Source organism: Ostrea edulis, chromosome 4 (assembly GCF_947568905.1).
Source record: "Ostrea edulis chromosome 4, xbOstEdul1.1, whole genome shotgun sequence".
NCBI lineage: Eukaryota > Metazoa > Mollusca > Bivalvia > Ostreida > Ostreidae > Ostrea > Ostrea edulis.
In genome coordinates, this window is record NC_079167.1 from 78,066,623 (window position 1) to 78,087,098 (window position 20,476).

At 34.0% G+C, this 20,476-nt stretch overlaps 1 protein-coding gene across 1 annotated transcript; it reads right to left on the minus strand.

Annotated features, from left to right (window-relative positions):
* Positions 1–2,298: 2,298 nt before the first annotated feature.
* On the minus strand, positions 2,299–9,222 carry LOC125682716 (multiple epidermal growth factor-like domains protein 10). The gene is made up of 7 exons (XM_056161477.1): positions 9,195–9,222; positions 8,546–8,794; positions 3,581–3,823; positions 3,246–3,383; positions 3,004–3,144; positions 2,650–2,790; positions 2,299–2,315 (listed from the first exon to the last, which is right to left on the minus strand). Exons 1-7 carry the CDS (start codon positions 9,220–9,222, stop codon positions 2,299–2,301), a joined length of 957 nt encoding a protein of 318 aa, XP_056017452.1.
* Positions 9,223–20,476: the final 11,254 nt, after the last annotated feature.

A 20,476-nucleotide genomic window follows, 5' to 3' on the forward strand; every position in this document is an offset into this window, starting at 1 on the left:
GAATAAGAAAAAGGATATGCAGTTGATGGTTTGTCTATAAACGGATAGTAGGCGAGTGTAAGAGCTAGTAACGTAACTTTGTTGTGTTTTCTCGCGTAAATCTAAAAATAAAAACCAAGCATTGAAGTGTGAGGTGTTATGTCGTAGAATAACGCAATGATTAATCAAAATTGTAATTTTCTACGTATGAGTATGATCTAGTGCATCCATGTTGTGTTCGCTAACGTAAATAATAAAATTAAACTTAAGTGTGCGGCATTAAAATAACGGTATGTTAACTCAATTCTCCGCGCATGTATGACGTAACGCTGTATTTCTAACGTGAATACATGTAATGAAATACTTGAAGAGTGAAGCATTCCTATTTTGTAGATTAACGCTACGCCATCTTTTAGATATCCGTGAGTGTGTGAAGTAGTGAAGCAACCATGCTGTTTCCTAACTTAAATATTAAAATAAAACTTGCAGTGAAGCGCGTTGCTAAGTCATAGATCCTTGACTGAAAGTGATACTATTTTAGCTAGTAACTCGATTGTGTTGTGTTTCTTAATGTAAATCATGAAAAAGTTGGAAGAGTGAGGCGTTGTTATGACACACTAGTGTTTGTTTTCTGATGTAAATACATGTAATGAGATAACTGAAGATCATTGCATCTAGTAGGTCAAATTTAATTAAAGTATCCCGACAACAGTATGCAATCGTTACGTTTTATGGGGATGGTTTTAATTCTAACAGATAATTTTAAAATTTTATTTTCCCATTTTAAATGTTTACAATGCTTAACATATTTCTAATGGTCAAGAGAAATTTGAATGACAATTATTGAGAGATAAAGCACTCACATTTGTTTGTTTTGTAAACACGGCCATATCATGTTTAAAACAAAATCATATGTTACAAACACTAGAAACTATTAAATTTTGCTTGGAATAAACTTGTAAATTGAAAATAATAAATAAATCTGCTTTAAACGAAACTTTTACTAGCATATTTAAGCTATGTAAACAAAAAATTACACGAGCCTTGTTTACTTCACAAAGAATTCTGAGCTCTGAATATCTTTTTAGCTCGAAATTAGAAATATATGCACCATAGTTAAGCATTATACAAAAAACCAAAATTCAAAATAAAATTTCAAAAATTTCGGCTCAAATCTTGACTATCCCCCCTAATGATAAAACATTATCAAAATAGGTATGTTTTACTTAAGGTAGGTAAATACTATTAGAAATTTCTATCAATCAAAATATTTTTTCATTTAAATAACTTTAACAACTCATAAACTAACTAAAAAAACCATATTAGACATACCTTTGCAGGTTTATTTTTATTATATGTGCTACAGATCACATATACCCCCAAATGCAAAAGCCAAATTTTAACACAAGGATGCATGATCTCATGTTTTACTAATTTATGTACCAAAGCACATCATATTAAGCTATAATATATAAAACCGAATAGATATTCATTTACTGAGAGAATTTTTAAAGATATTCAATTGAAAACATACACAATTGCTGTTTAATCTTTTCAGAAAAAAATCACAGAATATCGCAATTTTGAAAAATTCTCAAAATCTAAAATGTTTACATGCCAGTTTTTCTTTAAAATATTTAGAATTATATCTAAGGTTAACAACAAACCATATTTTACCATAGTTGACCAGAGATATTTTGCAAAATGCTCTCTTGAATACGTAAACCCCAATTTTTTAATTTAAGTTTTACAATTATTCTTTGCACACTTTGAAAATAGTAAATTGCAACAGTAATTACAGTCTTAAAATCAAGATTAACAGAATATAACAATATATATTTATGTAAAACATACTGAAAATTTTGTCCTACCGACATTTAGAACACGAGGAGTGTGTGTGTGTGTGGGGGGGGGGGGGGGGCTTCCTTTTTCTCACTATTTTACGTGTGTGTGTTATTTTTCTTTTCCTTTTTTTTTTGGCTATCAATCATATCATACATAAAAATACATACATGCTATCTCATACTTATAGAAAAAGTAAATATAGTGTAACATACAATTCATGTAGATTCCAGCAACTACAGCTCATGTACAAATACTTTTGTTTCTTGAAAGTACTTATGAAGAAGAGTTCTAATATTAAACAACTTTGCTGATGATTTTCTGAGGCTTTATAATTCTGGGTTTCTTTGAACCAAACAAACTCACTAAAAACAGTTTGAATTCCACTGTGAGGGTCACGCCTATGTATGATTGCAAGCTATATATTGAGCCTTTTAGATATCAGTGTAGATATTATATTGCTTTGTACCACTGGAGCTAGTGAGGACTTGACACTATAATAATTCATGGTAGATATATCTGAAGATTCACATTTGAATGCTAAATTTGACTCGTACAGTTCTCGTAAACTACAAACTCAGACAAAGAAGTTATAACCGGAACTTTCTAATCGGTGTTTAAAATTTAAAACCGGATACGTAAAAGTACGGCCTTTCCTTAATTTCCATGCTTGTGAACGTTTATTACCGTTTAGAGGTAGAATATAAGATTTGTAGCCTGTGTGTTTACTGTTTAGAACTTACTTCATCAACTTAGTAACAAGAAATACTTCTGTAAATACCATCGATAACGTATTTGAAACATCAAACCACACTTTCAACATCTCACCTTTGTCACAGAGTTCCTCGGTATATCCTGGATTACAGCCTCCATCACATCTTCCTGTTGTCCTGTTACAGGGGAGGTAACTCAGACACTGTCCACTACAGTTATACCTACAATCCGGACCGTATGATTCTGCAGGACACTCTGATAAAACATGAAATTTCTTCATTTTGAAAAAGCATATACTCTTTTGTTTCACACCGAGACTACTTTACCAATTCTTGGCTGTTTTCATAAATCTAAATTTATAATGTGTTTAATTTACTTCGTTTCTATCTATCAAATATTCCACTACAGTAAGCAGATGCATTTTATTTGTTTTTAGAAATATTTACAGTAATGACAAAAATGAATTACGTGTGTTGCAATGTGTTCCTGTCCATCCATTGCCACAGCCATAGTCACATTGTCCAGTGGTGTGGTTACAGGACAGGTTGTCTCTGCAGTGTCCAGTACACTGTGATTTGCACTGTAAACCGTAATATCCAGCTGGACATGCTACAAAAAAACTTCATTATATTGATAAGATATCATTTTAAATTGCATTCATACTTGGGAGTGTCAATAATGTTTGAATGATATAACAAACGTAATCTTACATTTGTTACAAAACTCTCCCATCCATCCTGCAGTACAACCCAAACACGCTCCGTTGACAATGTCACATCTCAATTCCTGACAGTTGTTTGGGCAGGGTAGATCACAGTTATATCCATACACACCGGATTCTTTACAACCTATAGATATATACATATAAGATATTGGATATATGATTCCTCATCTTACACTCATCATCCAATTACAAACGTATTTACACAAAGGGTAATGATGTAGTACAATATATGTACACAATATTGCTATGTTTATAATATTTATTTACATTTATCATACACTAAATGGGTTTTTAATTGTATAATCGGTAGCACAATATTACCTGTTACAGTTACTTCACATAATTCTGTGTAAACTGAGTATGTTTCATATCCGGTAGGATAAGTTGTTCCGTCTAATCTTTCATTGTAAAATATAACGTAACGTCCATGTTTGACACAAGTTGTACTGAAATCCAAGGTCGGTAACTCCTGTCCATTCTTGTAACACAGATACCCATCCTCCTTTCTAGTTGTGTTTGACACATAGAGCGAAAAACCAGCAAAACGTCCTCTTTGTCGCATGACTGCAATTATCAATTTTTAATACTACATTGTTATCAGTTGAAAAGAAGAGAAAAACTTTTCCTTGATATAAAAGCGATGAAATTTGACTAATTGTACCAACATTCTATTAGAAAACCACATTTTCGTTTATCTACATGCTATGTGTTTTGATCAAAACATTGAAATCGATGAAGAAAATTAGAATATGTAAAATATTAGAAGAGAGCACGGCACAAACACGATTGCGCCTGTGATAGGTAACCTTAAAAGTGAGCGTCAAGTGAAACGGGCTAAACAAGAATGTACTGATGGCATTCCCACAATAGGAAAGTGTAAGAACTGTATAATACACTATACACTTATGAACTGTTTAGCAGGGAGACATCACAAATTACCCTGTCTTAGTAGGGTTATCACCTACTGACACCTATCATGACAGCTTTATTAGAATCAAGAAGTAAAATAATATTAAACATTTATTGACGTGTGTCATATTTAAAATTCTTAAACGTCAGCAAAATTGTAGCAACTTCTCCTGCAGATTTAAATAAATGTTCAATGTTAACGGGACGAAAAGATTGGTTTTTATCGTCACAATAGGATGACACAAAACCTATCTTCGAAACGTATTTCATAAAACCAAAGTAACCATCAAGCAACATGTAAAATTGCAATAAATTGGGAATATCAATCTTCTCAATTGTTATTTGTTACTGGTAAAGTTGATACCAACGTCATTATCAGAATTTATCATTTTACGATCCCTCAAACTTTTAAAATTGCTTTTATCAGAGTTGTCTCGCTTGCGCCATTAAAGTTATCGCACGCGAGGGAGACAATTCGTGACCAGTCCCCAATCAATAAAATTGATTGTATTATTTTGAAGGATAATATATATATATATATATATATATATATATATATATATATATATATATATATAATCACTGAAAAGGCCACTACACTGTTGGTTATTTAAAACTCAAATTTTCGACGCAACCCGCGTCTTTATCAAGAGACATATATTACATAAACAAATAACACACAAAAACGACAAGTATCGATAAACTACATCGGTGAGAAGAGTGATACACTATTGTACTGAGTGATAAAAATGGTGGTGGTTACGTTGTAAAGCGTGTTTACTGACTATGGTTTGGAGAGTTTGTACCATGGTCGGGTCGGGATGAAAATAAAATTATTCTTTAAAAATTACAGAAATCAGAAAATTTAGAGGGAAAACTTACAAAACAATGTGATTATGGAATAAAATGGTGGGAAGATAATGATATGGAGTGATTAAGTTCAAAACAATAGTAGGTAGTCCGTACCATTGATGATTCGGATATGGTGAACAGCGAAAAATAATGATTGCCAGAAGAACACGATTAAACAACAAACAAAGTCAATCAAAGGACACTGATATAGCATTAAAATCAACAATCGAATAGGTGAATGGGAGAGAAGTCTAAGGAAAAAGATTCAATATTATTTTTCAAGGTAATATATTTTTCAAGGTCAGACAAATTGAAGCCGCATGCTAGAAATTCTGATATCGCAACATAAAGAGCTATGCGAATCCGAATTTATGTTGATTTAGAATAATGTTTTACCATAGTTTAGAGTTCTTAAGATGATATATTAATAAAATACTAGTCTTCAAGGTCAATACATTTTTTTCCTTATTATCATCCCCCCTTTTTGTATTTTAAAATTTTAAAAAATGAGAGGGAGAGAGAGAGAAAGAGCTATAAAATGTCATAATTGTAATGATTTCTTATCATGTTCTAACATAATTAGGAAGTATTGAAGGTCAAACAACAATCGCAATCCTGGGAATCCTCGCTATGGCTATCCTCGCTTTGTCTGACCTTGAAAAATATATTACCTTGAAAAATAATATTGAATCTTTTTCCTTAGACTTCTCTCCCATTCACCTATTCGATTGTTGATTTTAATGCTAGATCAGTGTCCTTTGATTGAATTTGTTTGTTGTTTAATCGTGTTCTTCTGGCAATCATTATTTTTCGCTGTTCACCATATCCGAATCATCAATGGTACGGACTACCTAATATTGTTTTGAACTTAATCACTCCATATCATTATCTTCCCACCATTTTATTCCATAATCACATTGTTTTGTAAGTTTTCCCTCTAAATTTTCTGATTTCTGTAATTTTTCAAGAATAATTTTATTTTCATCCCGACCCGACCATGGTACAAACTCTCTAAACCATAGTCAGTAAACACGCTTTACAACGTAACCACCACCATTTTTATCACTCAGTACAATAGTGTATCACTCTTCTCACCGATGTAGTTTATCGATACTTGTCGTTTTTGTGTGTTATTTGTCTATGTAATATATGTCTCTTGATAAAGACGCGGGTTGCGTCGAAAATTTGAGTTTTAAATAACCAACAGTGTCGTGGCCTTTTCAGTGCTTTTATAAATTTCTTTACTGGCCTTGTATCTTCTCAGATCCGACACTTTAAGAAAGTAGGGTGTTGTTGGGTTTTTGTGCTTATATATATATATATATATATATATATATATATATATATAACTTATACGGTACCAATTTTGATGCACCAGATGTGCATTTCGACAAATAATGTATATTCAGTACAAGGTGAAGATAACGAACAGTGATCAATCTCATAACTCCTACAAGCAATACAAAATAGATAGTTGGGCAAACACGGACCCCTGGACACACCAGAGGTGGGATTAGGTGCCTAGGAGGAGTAAGCATCCCCTGTTGACCGGTCAACCGAAATGTTTGAAATCCGAAATAACTATGAAGTTTTAGATCTAAATATAGCCAAAAACAGCGTGCCAAACAAGTGGAGCCAAATTCGTCCAAGGATAAGAGCTATGCATGAGGGAGATAATCCTTAATTTTGAAATGAATTTCTAAATTTTATAACAGCAATTAAATATACATCGGTATTTTCAAGCTAGTAACGAAGTACTTAGCTACTGGGCTGTTGAGACCCTTGGGGACTAACAGTCCACCAGCAGAGGCCTCGACCCAGGGGTCATAATGTAAAACTTATACGGTACCAATTTTGATGCACCAGATCCGCATTTCGACAAATAATGTCTCTTCAGTGATGCTCAACCGAAATGTTTGAAATCCGAAATAACTATGAAGTATTAGATCTAAATATAGCCAAAAACAGCGTGCCAAACAAGTGGAGCCAAATTCGTCCAAGGATAAGAGCTATGCATGAGGGAGATAATTTCTAAATTTTATAAGAGCAATTAAATATACATCGGTATTTTCAAGCTAGTAACGAAGTACTTAGCCTCTGGGCTGTAGAGACCCTATATATATATATATATATATATATATATATATATATATATATATTTATAAACTTTGCGTGTAGTTGAGGGTAACATCGAACTTTTCACCCCGAGAAAACCATTTTCAAACGATGCGTAGCCGACAAGGCAGAAAAACGTACGTGAAAAGCGAATATAACGAACAGTGATCAATCTCATAACTCATATAAGCAATACAAAACAAAGAGTTGGGCAAACACGGACCCCTGGACACGTCAGAGGTGGGATCAGGTGCCTAGGAGGAGTAAACATCCCCTGTCGACCAGTCACATCCGCCGTGAGCCCTATATATATATATATATATATATATATATATATATATATTGGTCAGGTAAACGGAGTCTGTTGACATTTGATCAATCAATACCATGTTTTATTGTACAGAATGCATATAATCAACAAAGCAGGAAAAAACTGTCATCTGTTTACATTTGATCAATCACTTCCATGCGATGCTTTCGTAAATTAATATGGATTTTCACGTTTATTACACACGCTCAAACGACGTCATCTAACAATGTACAGCGAACCGTACGCTCATAAAGTTGATACATGTGATCATTTTTATATCACCCGTTGTCAAATAATGTTATCCGTTGTTAGATACTATCACCCTGGGGCTCGTGCTTTTTATTCTCAGAGGGAAATATTTAGAATATTCTTTTTTTCAAATGCTTCTTGACCAATCAGATTGGAGTATATTGCATGAAAGTATAACAATATGAATTGATATCCCTCTTAACATGCATTTTGTTTGAAACGTTGTGATACACCATATGTTAATTGATTTTTGGAGAGAAATACAGGATGATACATTCTATGGACCCATATTTCATACAAAAACATCGGATTTGCAAACATTATCATTTCATTATATAATACATAACATGTATGCAAGTATTACTTCCATTTAATTGATGCAGAATTTCTTAAAGTTTTAATTACCATCGTTTACATTCTAAATGAAATTGACGAAATAAGTATGAGAGGGTATCTTAAATTAACGCTTTTCACTGTATTAATTTACAAAATACACATTTAATTTGATTGACATGATTAATTTGTAGAATATGATGAAACCTTTCTTTGTATAATTTTACACCAATAGCATTGCGAATATGTTGTTTGTAGAGTAGTTACTAAAATTGGATAGCATAAACTGCTGGCGTAATATCTACGTTTTGAATAAAAGAAAAACAATTAGATGGGTATAATTAGCAAGCCGCTAAATATATAGAAAACATTCGAGTAATTTCTAATTGTTGACCCCCAGAGGACTCATTAAGATAATGTTAGTGAAAATTAAAGAGGAAAGATGAAAACATAGCGAACTAGGTGGACATAAAAACTTATGTATCAAGACATAGATAATTAAAATATACAAACCATACCAGATTGTTCTCCATAGTCTTTGAACTGTATTCTGATGCTGTAAATGCTGAGTACTTTCTCAAGGTTAATGTACCACCATGTCCATTTAACTGGAAATGCTGGTGGTGTTCCAATTTTGTCAGTCCTTGTACACGTGGTAATGTTTCCATCTACTGCACGAATGGATTGATACTGCTTACATGTTCCAGTTTGTTGGCAGCCAGTTACCTCCTCAGCCTGGTCGGTCTCCTTATTCTGAGATAGGATTTCTGTAAATGAAGAAACCTATTCTATTGCTATCCGAGAGTCAAAGTAATCATCTTTTCACTTACAAACATAATTCTGATCAGAAGAAGTAATGGTAGCTGCATCGTCATAATTAATCAAAACTTTTAATTTATGTGTAAAATGTATAAGGTTATTCCAGCGTTTTAACAAGAAAACGTGAAATGCATTTATATTTTCCAAGTCGAGTAAAACATAATAATCATGTTGCAAATTTATACGATGTAAACAACACTTTGATGTACGACGGTAAATATATACTAGTTAAACTTGATTTAGTTTCATTTGCATGGTGTGAAGAAAACTAATTTGGAATATGTGGTGTACTGGGCTGAGTTTTACTAAACTTCGTAAGTTCAAGATTTCATCGTATCCTTAACTTACGATAAAAATCCGTCTGATCAAACTTCATAACTTAAGTTACTTTAAAAAAAAAAACTATCGTAACTCCATGACAGCCTATGGGCTATCTTAAGTTAATATTTTTTTCGTAAGTTATTTGTTAACTAAATAAAAATGGATGCCCACATGCTATTCGATATTCCAGAGCATTTTGAGACAAAATGAAAACAAACCTCTGACTCTGCGTCCTCGTTAAAATTTTAGCGACAGAAGCGAAGTTCTCACACTTTGACAAATATAGAACTCATTGAATGCTAGGCTATACGTTTCCAAAAACACGCAATCAGTTCACTGTGGAAATTTCCCATATTTTCACTTCCAAGATTACTTTTTAGGATGTCAAAGCCATATTTTGACACGGGAAAATCGAGTTCAGTCTCCACACAATAAATAATGACATGTGACGTCATATTCTATGTTTTGACATCATAATGCAAATGATGAAGTGGTGGATCTAATATTGAAGAAACTGTTCTGTGCAACATAAAATATAAAATACAAACCGCATCTAAATACAAAGGAGCAATCTCTCTCTCTCTCTCTCTCTCTCTCTCTCTCTCTCTCTCTCTCTCTCTCTCTCTCTCTGTTACTGTTTGACTTTTTTTTACCGTGACGATGTCAATTTTGCGTAAATTTCACATACAAAATAACATATATATTAATTTACGTGACCCTCTCCCGGGCCCAATATGTGTGCCTGCACGCCAAAAATGAGCTATGCTACTATACATGCTAACAAACTCTGTATATCAAATTCTACTGAGGCTTTTGAATGAGCCTCAATGTATCCTTATAGAAATGAGGGGAGGGACCCTAACATGGTAGGTCTACATATAGCAAATTATTTATATTTTATTATACGCGAATCATGTAATATAATTTAATCATTGTAATGGATATTCGGATTACGTACAATATGGTGTTGTTCTAATTTGTTCTTTAAGAAATACTCCAACGCTACACTTGGATTATTTTATATTTATAAAATTTCAGGATTAGCACAGCCGGGCTTGCTATTAAATAGAGATTTTGACTATTTTTTCATATATACCGATTCAACAATGTGTGGGCGAGGGTCAGAAAGACCGTCCCCCGAGCTTGAAAGAAAATGAATAGTTATGTCGGTCTACATATAGAGATAACGGTACACAACACCCATTCCCCTTCCCCATCCCAAGTGGGTAGAACACATATTTGTCCATTTCCAATGCACGTGTACTTCCACTTTTAAAATATTAAGGCGTGTTTTTATTTGTCTTTACCGACCACATAGTGTAATCGTATAATCAAGAGCAAAGGTGTACACATTCTGGTGTACATCTTCTAAACTCTTTCCAGGGCATGTGTTGGTAAATGCACCGAAAAATTCAATATTGCTAAAAATGGTGAGACGGAAACTTTGCAGGTTTTTCTCTTCGTACATGTATATGTACATATATTTTGTTATGTGAAGTATATATATTAAGAGGATAATTCCAGTGCATTAACAGTGTATGCAGTAATTTACAATAGTTTGTTGATTGATTGTATCTTGTTTAAAGTCTCTCTCGAAAATTTTCCACTCATATCGAGACGTCACCAAGACCGGTGAAAGGCTTCAAGTTTAGGCCTATGCTTGGCACTTATGGCCATTGAGAAGTGAGGTTTTTTTCAGCGTACCACACTACTGTGACACGGGACATTCATTTAAAGAATAAGATCATCTCCGAGGACCCGTGACATTCACACCTGATGCCGAGCGTTTTGGCGATGGAACTGTCACTACCTGTTTTAACGACTTAGGTCTGTCGTGGCCGGTATTCGAACCCCGACCTTCTGCATGTGGGGTGAACGTTCTACCTCTAGGTCAACGCGGCGGTTGCAATATTAAAATGTATTTTCGTTTCCATATACTTTTTACAATAGTTTGAAATGTATTTTAAAAAGAATATGAATAAAATTGATATTTCGTATGCAATCATAAAAAGCAAATACATTTTTGTACAAAAATATTCTTCGATGTTAGTAATTATTTATTTTGAACTTTATATGCTTCAAAATTGTTAAATATCCAATAAGGACATCATCAACTGCTAAACATACATAATGAATTTACTTGTACTATGAAATACTGAAAATGAAAGTAACAATTGCGCTTGCGCAGCGTCTGATCGTAAGTTGCGAATATTTAGTCTGTTAAGTTTACGATGGAAACTTAAGAACACGTTAGTAAAACAGAAGCATCGTATCTTAAATTAAAACGTACGAAATTCTTAAGTAAGATTTTCTTGCGTAAGATAAGAAGTTTAGTAAAACTCAGACCTGAACTGTAGAAAAGTTTCGGTTTGATTGTTAGTATGCTCTAGTAATGTTAGTAACAACACTTCACTAGACCGTATTACGAACAAGAAAGTTAACAGTACAATAGATATAAACAATATATTGTTTACTTATGGTATCCATATGACTAAGTCAGTATCATTGATATCAAAACGACAAGTGTCTGCATATTCATATTCTTAAAACAACAAAGAAGGTTTATTTGAAAACAAATATAAGGTGATAAACAGTTGTCATATTTCTTATGTTTAAGGCATTGAATGTCCGTGATGAAGTTTAAAGTTTTTCAACATTTTCCTCTGCAGAATGAAAATAAATAATTGGAAAAGGAAGTTTTATTTATTCATTTTAAAAATATATATATAAGGCGATCAACAGTTGTCATATTTCTAATTTTTAAGTCATTTAATGATCATGATGAAGTTTAAAGTTTTCCAACATTTATCTCTGCAGAATGAAAATAAATAATTGGAAAAGAAAGTTTTATACATTTACATTTATACAAATTTCTAAAAGACGGATGTTGATTTGTTTTTATACAGTTATACTTGAGGAGACTGAACAGGAGTTTTGGATAATGATCGACAGCGAGCACTTAAAGAGGATCTTAGAAATTACTCTCTGCGATCAAGGGACAACATGAAACAATGATTTAAAAACAAATTGTGAGTCCAAAATGTAGCTGTAGTTGCATAACCCACGATTTGTTTGATCTTATGATAATCAGCCAATCTATCAATACTGTGGAGTACATGTTGACATAAATGCCAATTATCGAAAGACATTGTGCAATATTTCATGCAATTTTCATCGATTGATGATCAGGACATATCTTCATCATGACTTCTCGATTAATTGGTATACATATGGATACATACTGGCTAACATTTTAAGGATAACAAGGTACTTTTCTTCATCAACTGTGATATTCTGTTAAGATGAGTAGCATTTACTGTTTTGTATTACATAATGAAGTATTAACAAAATATATCATACTCTGATGGGAAAATGCGAGGACGACCATTTAGGACGAAGATGGGGAAAATGCGAGGACAACAAAGCGAAATTGCAAGTACGATGGAGTGAAACGCCATGGCGGAGGAGGAAAGGAAGCTGTCATCCATATTAAGGAGTTTCAAAATTACATCCTCTTTGTAATCATAAAGGTTTCAGATATTCAATAAGTGAATCTCAGCAAATAATGTTAAAATAGCCGATATCAAAATATTCCGATAATTGCGAGTTAAATGACATTAAATCATCATAACCCTGATAAAGTAGTTCAGGTCAGCATACTGGAATTTAGAGATACCATAAATGATGTCTCTTATACGTATATCGGTCATTTCGGACATTTCATGGCAGTATAAACCTCAAATCGCGGTGGGGTGTCAATCCTTTAATATATTGTTAGTTATTTTGGGCAGCAACAATGTTACTCAAAATATATCAATTTATTTCTCCATTTGAACAAAATTAACAGTACTAAATTTTGTCTGCAGTTGAACAAAATTGAAACAAGAACAGATATTCGCAACTAGAGTAATTAATCGTAACTGACAAAAGAAACAGGACATTGCTATATCTTGATAAATTTGTATATCATTTGTATGTCCCGGCAGAGGGATATTTTAAACGCCCTACTCCTAATATTTCCTTCAGTAAAATACTGAGAAAAGCATTTTCTTTCTTATATGATCAGATGCTCCAAATTGATTTATCAATGTCATTGTATATTTCATCACACCCCAGTATTATTATATAACAACTTCCAAAAAAATGAAGATCTCGTGGGGATCCAGGTAAGAATAGGTCCTCAGAGTTTCATATCGTACAAGTCCATTTAAATGCCTCCATGTGAACAAAGGAACGCAAGCATGACTTCTAGTTTATTGAACACTTGACTACATAACCAGGGGAGTAGTAATTGTTACATGCATATGAAATAAGATAAGGGAGCAGTTCTTAATGCCAGTAAACAATATATGGAATACCGTCACACTCAGTACCCCTTGCCTCTCTTGAGAGGTGAATAAATGGCGCGGCTCGTCGGATGAGACCGCAAAAACCGACGTCCCATGTCACAGCAGGTGTGGCACGATAAAGATCCCTCCCTTTAAGCGCCGAGTATCTAGGTCTAAATTTTGCAACCCTTCACAAGCAATGGTGACGTCTCCATATGAGTGAAATATTCTCAGGTGTCCCACCTAATATATAATATTACAATATAAAAAAAAAAAAATAAGTACTAGAAGTATGACAGACACAAGGATTAGTGAGTACAATCTACAATTATCAGTACAAATTCGGTCTACCTTATATCATATTGAGTTTGTCAATGTTTAAAGCTCTGTTATTCAAACAGATAGAATTTGTTTATACGTAGTAGTTATGCTGCAAGAGAAAATACAAGTATTTATAGTTTATATCTGCACTAATGGAATTTCAAGATTCTTTCGTACGAAAATGATGTAACCTTGAAATTAAACGTTAACAAAAAAAATAACACTGACACCAACATTAGCCTGTCTCAAAAGAATGCATCCATTCTATAGTTGTTGCAGACAAAATATAGTATCTCAACGTCTCCAATTAATATGAGAAGAATCCATCTTTAAAGTTTCCAGCAAGTTGGACAGATTATTCAGTCATGAATGACCTTACAATTTTACAGTTGTAATGTTTGTATTTGTTCGCAGTTCGATTGTAAAAACGGGAAATAATGTGTTTTAATGTAGTTGTTATGGTCCAATATTGATTAATAGGAGTGCAGTATGTTGTCACAAATGCAGTATATAACCGTCGTTGAAGAAGATATTAGGACAAATTTTACAATTAACTTTGGTTACATGCAGTTTTTATCTAGCAATGTATATATATATATATATATATATATATCGATCAAGTGCGAGTTCTGTCATAAAATCTTGATTACCACAAATCTGAAAACAGCATGGTCCTATATTTGCATAAACTTGAAACCCCTTAACACAAGAATGATTTATGCCAAGTTTCATTGATATTGGTGCAGTAGGCGAAAATTTAAAAAAAAAATGTTTACATATAGACGACAGACAACAGGTGATTAGAAAAGCTCAGTCGGGCTTTCAACTCAGGTTATATAGTGAGGTTAAAGACATTGGTATCAACAGAATGGTTTGATAACAAGACATGCACACGTGAGATATGAGAACCGGATCACTCATCATTCAAAAGTTATGAGCAAGTTTAAAGTTTCGGAGACATGGGCAGACAAAACAATACACCCCCGATTAGAGTTGCGGGGGCATGAACAAACTTGAATCCACACAACTTGAGAATGTTTGCAAATTAGATATGATTTAGCGTGACCTTTTTACTTTCTAAATGATTAATTATCTTTCCTATTTTCATAAATTGAAAGTTTATGTAACCTTTTACCAAGAGATTTGCATGAAAAATAATTTTCTTTTTAAAATGTTTTAACTAAACATGCTTTTTCCATAGCCTTAAATGTAAAATTTTAGGGTAAATAAATGAAGCGGTAATCAAAATTTTGTAAATTCCTACGGTGGAATACTTTTGTTCAATAAACTCTTGAAAATGATACTGTGATTACAAAATCCCACGATCCATTTACCAGATATGAAATATTATACATTTTTTGCCTGATACTGTAGTGAGGAAGATATGAAGATTTATTCACCCAAGAAAAAGTATATTCCTTGAAGGCAACGATTTTTCTTGGGTGATTAAATCTTCATATCTCGCGAACATTCATTTATGCTAGGTGAAGATAACGAACAGTGATCAATCTCATAACTCCTACAAGCAATACAAAATAGATAGTTGGGCAAACACGGACCCCTGGACACACCAGAGGTGGGATCAGGTGCCTAGGAGATATTCCATTATCACCTGAATATGGTGTTTATATATCTCAACTGATTCGATATGCAAGAGCTTGTTCTGGGTATAGTCAGTTTTTAAATCGAGGTAAGCTACTGACAAACAAGCTGATGGTGCAGGGATTTCAACAGTCTCGATTGAAGTCAGCATTTCGCAAATTCTATCGTCGTTATAACGATCTAGTTCGTCAATACAACCTCGCATTGAGTCAAATGCTGTCTGACGTGTTTCATACCGATTGTTAAGCCGTTCTTGGCACACTGATTTGACTGCGGATAACTGCGTTTAGCTGATCAGGATATGGGGCTCACGGCGGGTGTGACCGGTCAACAGGGGATGCTTACTCCTCCTAGGCACCTGATCCCACCTCTGGTGTGTCCAGGGGTCCGTGTTTGCCCAACTATCTATTTTGTATTGCTTGTAGGAGCTATGAGATTGATCACTGTTCGTTATCTTACCTTGCATGCAATAAATTGCTTACTATACCGAAACTAAGCACGGCTACAAAAATGCATTTCAAATTGGATCTATACATTGCATGTATCTGAGATCGCCGTATCGGTAACGCCGCGCCAACAACGTCTTAGAAGGTACAAAAAACGAAAAACAGTGATATGATAACCAGTTTGTGTGCCTTACGAACTATGAAAGTACATTGACTCGGACTTATTGTAACGTCACAATAAACTGTAGTCTACATTGATTTAAAATTTATGGGAAATGAACGGGGCTGCCGAAGAGGTGAAATATGATGGGAGAGATTTGATGTTTGAGAGGGAGATATGAAGTTTTATCAAACCTGGCACGTGACTGTTTAGACCAATGAGATTACGCGTTGTATATAATTCTCATACTGTGGTATAATAGGATCGTTATACATTGATGACTACCCATGACCCTGTTGTGAGGAGTGGAAGGTTTTCAAGATATGTCCTCATATATCACTATTTAAAACTACGTCTGTGCTTCATAATCAATATGACCAATTATGCCCCTGCTGTTGTTGAATTATTGAAATGTAGAAAATATAAAACATTGAGGCCCAAATGTGGGTGAGAGTGAATCTACACTATGTCAGGACGTTTTCATCTAAAATTAACTTTGTTTGGTTCAGTGGTTCTTGAGGAGAAGATTTTAAACGACCCCATCCTATTTTTGCCCTCTCTAGTACTACTTTCCAAGAAATAATAGTTTTAATCTGGTTTCAGAGTAATGCTATTTGAATCAAAATATTCTTTCTGCTATCCTCATTTCAGAATGACCGAATGCTTACTCTTCTTACGCACCTGATCCAACCTCTGATATATCCAGGGGCCACGTTTGCTCAATCCTCTATTTTGTATTCCTTGAAAGAGTTATGAGATTGCCCACTATTCGTTATCTTCACCTTTCATTAGTTTGACGTAATTTGTAATAGCGCCATGCCTCTATGACTAAATGAATGTGTGAAGTGCTGTAAGTTGTGGCTTGGTGGATCAGCGGATATAGCGAACTAGCACTGCTTAGAATAACAGGTTATGGCTTGCGATGGATATTTTAGGATCAATACCAGCTTGCCACAGTTTGCATTGGGAGCCTGTGTGAGGAGTCTGTTAGGTATGACCGCCTTCTCGTATCCCGATCGCTATAACGGATGGATTCGAGCTCGCTTTATTCGGTAGAGTAGGCATACTTGATCAAAAAGTAATGAACAATCTCGCTGATGAACTCCCTTGGAAGCAGTGTCATTCATGACTCGTCATGATATACTGTAGATTCCTTAATTCACACGAGTACTTATTATCGCGAAATGACTCATGGACGTCAATTCGTGAGAACATAAATTCGCGAGTGCTCTGTTGATCAAGAGTTGTTGCATGTATTTTGGGTATATAAAATTAAAAGCGAGTTATTTTATTTCGCGAGTGATGTTTCTCGCTTATCTACGCAATAATAAATTACTCACGTATATTTAGGAATTTACAGTAATCCGTGAGTAGTTTGTAACTTCTCGCTTTGGATTACCGTAAGAGGCAGTATCTGTTCTGTACGACTTATGAACACGACTGGCATTTGTCATTAGATTAATCATTAATTCATTATTCAAAATATCGATATTGTTTTTTGCTGGAAAAAATATTAGATTAATTAAAACTGTAACATACATGTGAAAGGTGAAGATAACGAACAGTGAGCAATCTTATAACTCCTACAAGCAATACAAAATATATAGTTGGGCACATACGGACCCCTGAACACACCAGAGGTGGGATCAGGTGCCTAGGAGGAGTAAGCATCCGCTGTCGACCGGTCACACCTGTCGTGAGCCCTATATCCTGTTCATGTAAACGGAGTCCTTATCCGTAGTCAAAATCAGTGTGCCAAGAACGGCTTAACAATCGGTATGAAACATGTTAGACAGCATTTGACCCAATGATAGATTGTATTTACGAACTAGATCGTTATAACGACCATAGAATTTGCGAAATGCTGACTTCAATCGCGACTGTTGAAACCCCTGTACCATCAACCTGTTTGTCAGTAGCTTACCTCGATTTGAAAACTGACTATACGCAGAACAATCTCTTGCATATCGATTCAGTTGAGATATATAAACACCATATGCAGGTGATAATGGAATATTGCTACATAAATATGGGAAGTTGACGATGGAGAACTGAAATCCTCCCATTTGTCTTACAGTTGAGTTGTCAGTTTGCTGTTAATGTCTACTTTCAATAGAATATCTAAGTATGAAGTAGAAGTGGAAAATTAAGTGGAGTATTCCTGATTTTGGTATCCATTTCTATTTTGAAATGAAAACAAATTGATATGTATTTTGTTACCCAAAGACCAGCAAGATATTTACAAGATGTAAACTATGCTTTGATATACTAAACTTAAATCAGTTTCGTTAATATTCATAAAGAAATCTGAGTAAGAAGTATCATTCGCAGAAACACTCCTTGTTTCGATTGATTTTTAGGACATTGTATATTGTGACTAATCTTCACTAGCTTACTTCACAAATGAGAGAGTTACTAGTGAGATAGACATAGATGATATGAAAATTGTTTACTTACGGTATCCAGATGACAAAGTTAGTCTCAATAATATCAAAAACACGAGTGTCTGCATGTTAGAATTCTTAAAACAACAAGGAAGTGTTATTCTAAAATGAAGAAAATAAGGCGATCAAGAGTTGTCATATTTGTAATTGTAGAGGCATTCAATGGCCGTTATGAGTTAATGTTTTACAACATTTCCGTCTGGACAATTCACACGACTGACAATGGGCGCTGCTGAGATAAGATCACATATTGTAATTGTGTCATATTCCGTTCTTAGCTAGTTGCAAGTCAGACAATATAATATATATATAATAATATTCCTGCTAATTCCCCACTGTATGTAGTTAAATGTCATTGTTTTCAGTCCCATTAGGGCATTTTTCAATCTGTGGAGACGTATTCAGTTTTAAGTTAAGTATCACAAACTGTTACCTATGTATGGCATTGTACAAAATGCGGGATTGTGATATTTCTCCTACTTTTAATCAATTCTGAAAAGGTATCAAGTTTTTCTTTTTCATATAAAGCCCATCGTCTGGCAAAATTTCTCACATACTATCAATTCCTAAATATACGCGTGGAATTTCTTATCACATAATTTTGCGAGAAACATCACCCGCGAAAAAAACATTTCTCCCTTCTATTTTTATATTGCTAAAACACATGCAAAAACACTTGATCAGCAAAGTATTTGCGATTTAACTCACATGAGCCATTTCGCGTAAGTGGATTTCGTATAAGATGGTCTATATCTAGGTACTGCAAAGTTTGTTCATGATTAAAAAGTTTAGATGCATTAGTGGAAGTATATTTGTAGATAATATAGGGTGTAGACATAAACTTGAAATGTGTTGGAATACAAGACTGAACTCTTTTATGACAAAGAATGTTGCGTATGTTCACGGCATCTATTTCGTTGTTTGTAAATATGAGTTTAAGGTGATTGGCAACATCCATGATCATATAATTCAGTCTATATTCAGGTGTTGAAAATCCAAGTATAGACTAGCTATGGGTTCTTTAATTAACGTATCTGAAACTATCAATAGAACAGCGTAAAGTTTTGTGTGGATACGATGTGGACCTAGTTGTCTCTTGACGTAAGATACAGGTGAATCAAGGATGACATTATTCATACTTAGTCTTTTGTATATCATTCATGACTGTGGTTCCGTCTTTAAGAATTGGGAAATAGTCCCATCACACTCACTTTATTTTCTTGTGGACTAGTCAGATTTCCTACATCATGTACATAAAATCCAAGTACAGACGAGCTAAGGGTTCTTCAATTAAGGTATGTGATACTCTCAATGGAACAGAGTAAAGTTTTGTGTGGATACAATGTGGACCTAATTTTCTGTTGACGTAAGGTAAAGGTGAATCAAGTTTGGCATTATTTATACCTGGTCTTTTGTATAGCATTCATGACTGCGTTTTCGTCTTTGAGAATTGAGAAAGAGTCCCATCACATTCACATTATATCGTTGTGGACTAGTCAGATTCTCTACATCATGTACATAATCATTGCATCCATATGGAAATGTAGTACCTAGAGTCCTGATTCAGTGATCTTATCGTTAAATACGGAAAGGGGTACTTAATGTTCGATTGTTTGTATCATAATAAATGTTTTCTAGAATCTTAACCCTCATCGACAAGATGAAGTGGTTTGGGGAATTAAAATACTGGTAAAGAAGTTGGTTAGCATAATTATTTATTTGAAATCGGTGCCTCTATATTCTTTTATTAAGTAAACTTTTAGTTTCTTCCACATAGATTAATTAAGTCACATATATTACACTCAGTGTTAAAAGATTTAGAAATCAAAAAATTTGATACAGAAACTATGTCTGGTGAAATTACTACTAATTGAATGTCTAGTGATCAGTATATCATAAGTTTTACAATTGTTTACAGAACATTTTGAAATCGAGCACATGAGATCTGAAAAGGAATCTTCAAAAAGACCTCTTAAAAGAACATGACAGTCTTGAATTTGGGTTTTCA